The 4,203-nt window shown below is 53.1% G+C and overlaps 1 protein-coding gene across 4 annotated transcripts in view; it reads right to left on the reverse strand.

Annotated features, from left to right (window-relative positions):
* The window catches only part of Vwa5b1 (von Willebrand factor A domain containing 5B1), a 70,613-nt gene that overhangs the window by 37,866 nt on the left and 28,544 nt on the right, over positions 1-4,203 (reverse strand). For all 4 annotated transcript variants that reach the window (XM_031379208.1, XM_031379209.1, XM_031379210.1 and 1 more), the window contains 3 exons: positions 2,704-2,849; positions 1,662-1,793; positions 983-1,107 (listed from right to left, as the gene is read on the reverse strand). In XM_031379208.1, coding sequence (XP_031235068.1) covers positions 983-1,107; positions 1,662-1,793; positions 2,704-2,849 — 403 coding nt within the window. The remainder of the gene's footprint in view (positions 1-982; positions 1,108-1,661; positions 1,794-2,703; positions 2,850-4,203) is intronic.

Here is a 4,203-nt window from a genome sequence, read left to right on the forward strand (position 1 = left end):
TCTCTCTCTCTCTCTCGTCCCTCTCTGTATCTCTCTGTGCCTGTCTGTCTGTCTGTCTGCCTCTTAGCTTAATGATGACACCAAGTCCCCGACATCTCTGCCAGCAGAGATTTCCACTGGGGTCCCACAGTGGGGTTAACGCAAGCAGTCAGGTCACACACCCCCATTTCCTTGTCCACTTCCCTTCTTGGTCCCCTGTACCATGGAGGGCAGCAGGAAGTTGAGGAAGAGCTAAGCACAGTTGCACCCCACTCCGTTCCAGGAGTGTTACCAGTCCTGTAGCCCCGGAAGTCCCAGCGCTAACTCTAGAGGTAACATTGGGCACTAGACCTCAGACTCCTCATCTGCAAACGAGTTAATAGAAAGGGAAGTGCCGCCATGATGTTCAGGATATGCACCATGAGTGAAAGAGAGATCACGAGGCTCAGCGTGTGGTTGTGGGTTCGGCACTGTCCTGCCCTCCTGAAGCCAGTGAGTGCCTTCTCACCCTTCTGTGCTAGGCTTGGGGAAGGTAAAGGGGAAGAACCTTTCACTCGCTTTCCTAGCATTCCTTTATCCATTTTGTAGGAGACACCTACATGTCATGAGGACCCCAGACAGGGGAAGAACTGAGCAGAGGGAGGGGCTATAGGGACAGAGCCACCTGGAGAAATAAGGCCAAGGCGGCATCTATAGTTAGCTCAAGCCCCACCGGGCTTATGGATATGGGGGGGGGGGGTGGCTACCAGGAGAAGCTGACCCAGCAGGGGAACAAGCTGGGGTGATTGCAGCACCAAATTTACTCCCTCCCCCGTGTGGTGTCTGGGACCCCACACACCACTTCTGGGAGAGAAGGGAACACCTCTCGCTCCTTCTTCAGGCCCTGCCACCAGTTTAGGATGTGACCTCAGGGAGTCATGTCCTCTGCTTTGGGCTAAGTGCCCTCAGTGGTTCAGTGAGACCAATTTCCCGGTGCCACCCAGCTCTGCCACCCGTGGCTCACCTTCCGCTCCGCACTGTTGTCCTTCTTTGTCCCCCGGATGAAATCCGCTTTTCCCTTCAGGTGCTGGGCATATTCCCCCAGGGTCATGTCCCCTTTCTCCACCAGGACGTGCGGCATGTGAGGCTCTGCACAGAAGAGATCAATGCTCAGTACTTGCTTGGGTGTGAGGGGTGTAGCAGGGGCTATAGTCTAGGGGCCATCTCTTCATAGGTGGGGGTGGGTTCCTAATTGGAGAAGAGGGTGACATCCCTGAATGTGAAGCAGCAGGGGTCAGGGGATGACTCCTTAGCTGAGGGAGCCTAGCACCATCTTCTTTTCACAGGCCTCAGTTTACCCTTACATAACGGGATACATTATGTAAATAGACTGGGACTGAGCCAAATGCTGGGGGGAATCTTTTCAGGGCCAGACATTTTGTGAGTTTTTGAGGAGTCAACAGATGACTCCCTGAGGGTGAAATTGAAGCTTTTGAGCGCTTCTCCTCAGGCAGCCTAGAGGTTCAAGTTCTCCTAGGCAGATGACACCTGGGGCTAGGAATTTAGCTCTGCCAAATAGATACAATTTCCCTGAGGGCAAGTCTTTGGTTTCTCCGCCCCCCCCATCTCCCACATGCCCCCAAGTCTTGCACTGACTAGACATCCTCCACAAGGACAGCGGAAGCCCACGTGGGATACCATACCACTAGGGTGGAGAAGGATCTCCACTGGCCGGTCAAAGGTATGTTTTTTGGCCAAGGTGATGATGATGCTCTTGGCTGAGTGTGCCGACGGGGCTGCATCTGCTCGGATTTCATGAGTGGGACTCTCCACCCCTGAGTGGTACAAAAGATAGGACAGAGGAGAAAACGATTTAGAAGCACAAAAGAGAAAGGAGCTCAGAGCAGGAGCATGAGACTTAGACTGGGGATGATTGACAGACCAGCCCTCACGTGGACTTCTCTGTTAGTTGTGAGCATGGTACCTTCCTCAGCTTCCTTCACAGTAGATCATGTTGAGGATGGTGCCTGGTGGTCCTTCCTTTCCTGACCACAGGATCTAGCAGGGATCAGGGAGGGATGCTTGCTCTTGGGGCACCCCGAATGCTAATAAGCATTAAGAAAGAGCTCAGTGCTCTACGGGTGGATATCTTTTTTTGTGGGTATTCTTTAGTGGCATCTTGCATTGCAATAATCCCCTACGGATAAGAAACCATGTCCTGTACTCTTGGAAAACCCAAGTTGGCTGGGAGGAAAACCATTTTACACGGTTCTCAGCCCTCCTTGTTTGCTTATTAGAATTACCCAGAGAATTTTATAATGTCCCATAAGCAGGGTGTACCCCAGATTCTTTGGAGTGGTAGCTAGGCTGCAGGACGGGGGTTGAATATTCCCTAGGTGAGAACCAGGGCTCAGCTTTATAGCCATGGCCCTTCTGAAGAAGGCTGGACTGCCTACCACTCTCCAGAAGGTATTTCCCCAGGGAAGTCACTAAGTGGAGCTGGGTTAAGCCGTCCTGGGGACAGGTTTATCTTGGGACAGCTTGCCAGCCAGCTGACTGGTTCAGCTTGACTTCTGACTTCTGTCTGGGTTAGGTGCTCTTCCTGTGCTCTGCCCCCTCCCCCCTCTTTCTGGTGACTTTGGGCCTGAAGCCCTGTCTCTGGGCCTGAAGCCCTGTCTCTGGGCCTGAAGCCCTGTCTCTCCTGGCCTTCTTTGCCTCTCTCTGTGCCCGGGCATCCCCTCTTACCTGCGAGCAGACATGGTCCACGGATTTCCAGCTGAAATTTGAATTCATATTCCATTGGATTAGTCACCTTTGTGTCCAGGAGAGTGGCCAGACACAGCCTGTTACAGGAGTCCTTGGTCTGGGTGCCGAAGCAGTGTGGGTCTTTGCTAGAAAGGGTATAGAGGAGAAGAAGGAGGGAGAGGGAGGAGGAGGAAGAGGAAGAGGAGGGAAGAAGAGGAGGGAGGAGGAGGAAGAGGGAGGAAGAGGAAACCTAGATAGAGGCAAGCCAGCATGAGAAGACTGCAACTCTCAAACTGGTCTGCCTCCTCCCAAGCCAGGGCCTCTGCCATCTCATTCACCCAGGGAGGGCCTCAATACAGAAAGAAGCTATAACTACCTCTGAGAGGTAACCTGGGATGGGTCGAGATGCAGGCATGGTTTTGTACCCAGTGCCTCAACCCTTGCTATTCTCACCAGAGACCTAAGAAGGGGACACCAGTGCCCAATGTCCCTTCCTGAGAGGATCTGAGGCCCTGCAGGCAGAGGCAATTGACTCAACCAAGGGCCTAGGGCTAGAATTTGGCAGAGCTGGCAGCTTGCCTGGTTTGCCTGGTTCTGGTATGAATGACTTGCAGTGACACACTGCCTTGGGTTGGTGGTCTGTCATGCACCTCAGGGACCTTCATACTGGTTTTCACCCATTCTGCCTGTATGATGGTCAGTCAAGCAGTTCCTGCTGTTAACTCCATGGCTGACAGGGACATCCATTGCCATGTGCTCACTTCCTCTTACACTCACAGAACTACTACTCTCTGTGTCTCCTAACATACTTGCTGTGCCTCCCTCCTTTGGCTGCATAAGGAACACCTCTTTGGGTCCCTGGATAATTGGCCTGTGATGAGCAAAGTCAAACTGCTTTCCTGGCCTGTAGTCCAGTTCTCCTTTCCCTGACAGTGAATAGAAATCCTCTCCTTCCTATGGCCCAGCCCACATTGTATCAGCTGCCTTTCTAATTTTCTGTGTATCAGATTTGGACATCTGAGAGGGTCATGGGGGGGGGGGAAGGGTGATACAGAGACTCAAGAGCACAGCTGTCACTTCTGCCAGCTGAAATGAGGGGCTAGTTCACCAGGGTTCTCTGGTCTACTACAGTCCAGAATGTCCCAGTGAGGTTCTGCCTTTTAAACCCACACTGTAGCGCCATGGGCAGTGCTTGCAAACTGGCACATGGGCTGGTGATACCTGCCCAGTCCAGCTTTGCCACCTGCTTCTTGGTGGCACTTCCGTAGCTTCCCCAGCAGCAGAGCATTTGTGTAGTAAGTGTAAGGGTCTGGGCTCCATCCCCAGCAGCTCAAGAGGAACAGGGGGAGGAGGAGAGGGGATATAGAAGAGGGGAGGAGGGAGGAAAAAGGAGAAAGGATGAGGAGGAAGGGGAAGAGGAGGAGGAAGGGGAAGAGGAGGAGGAAGGGGAAGAAGAGGAGGAAGGAGAGGAGGGGGAGGAAGGGGAAAAGGAGGAGGAAG

Source organism: Mastomys coucha, unplaced genomic scaffold, assembly GCF_008632895.1.
Source record: "Mastomys coucha isolate ucsf_1 unplaced genomic scaffold, UCSF_Mcou_1 pScaffold18, whole genome shotgun sequence".
In the NCBI taxonomy this organism is placed as follows: Eukaryota; Metazoa; Chordata; class Mammalia; order Rodentia; family Muridae; genus Mastomys; species Mastomys coucha.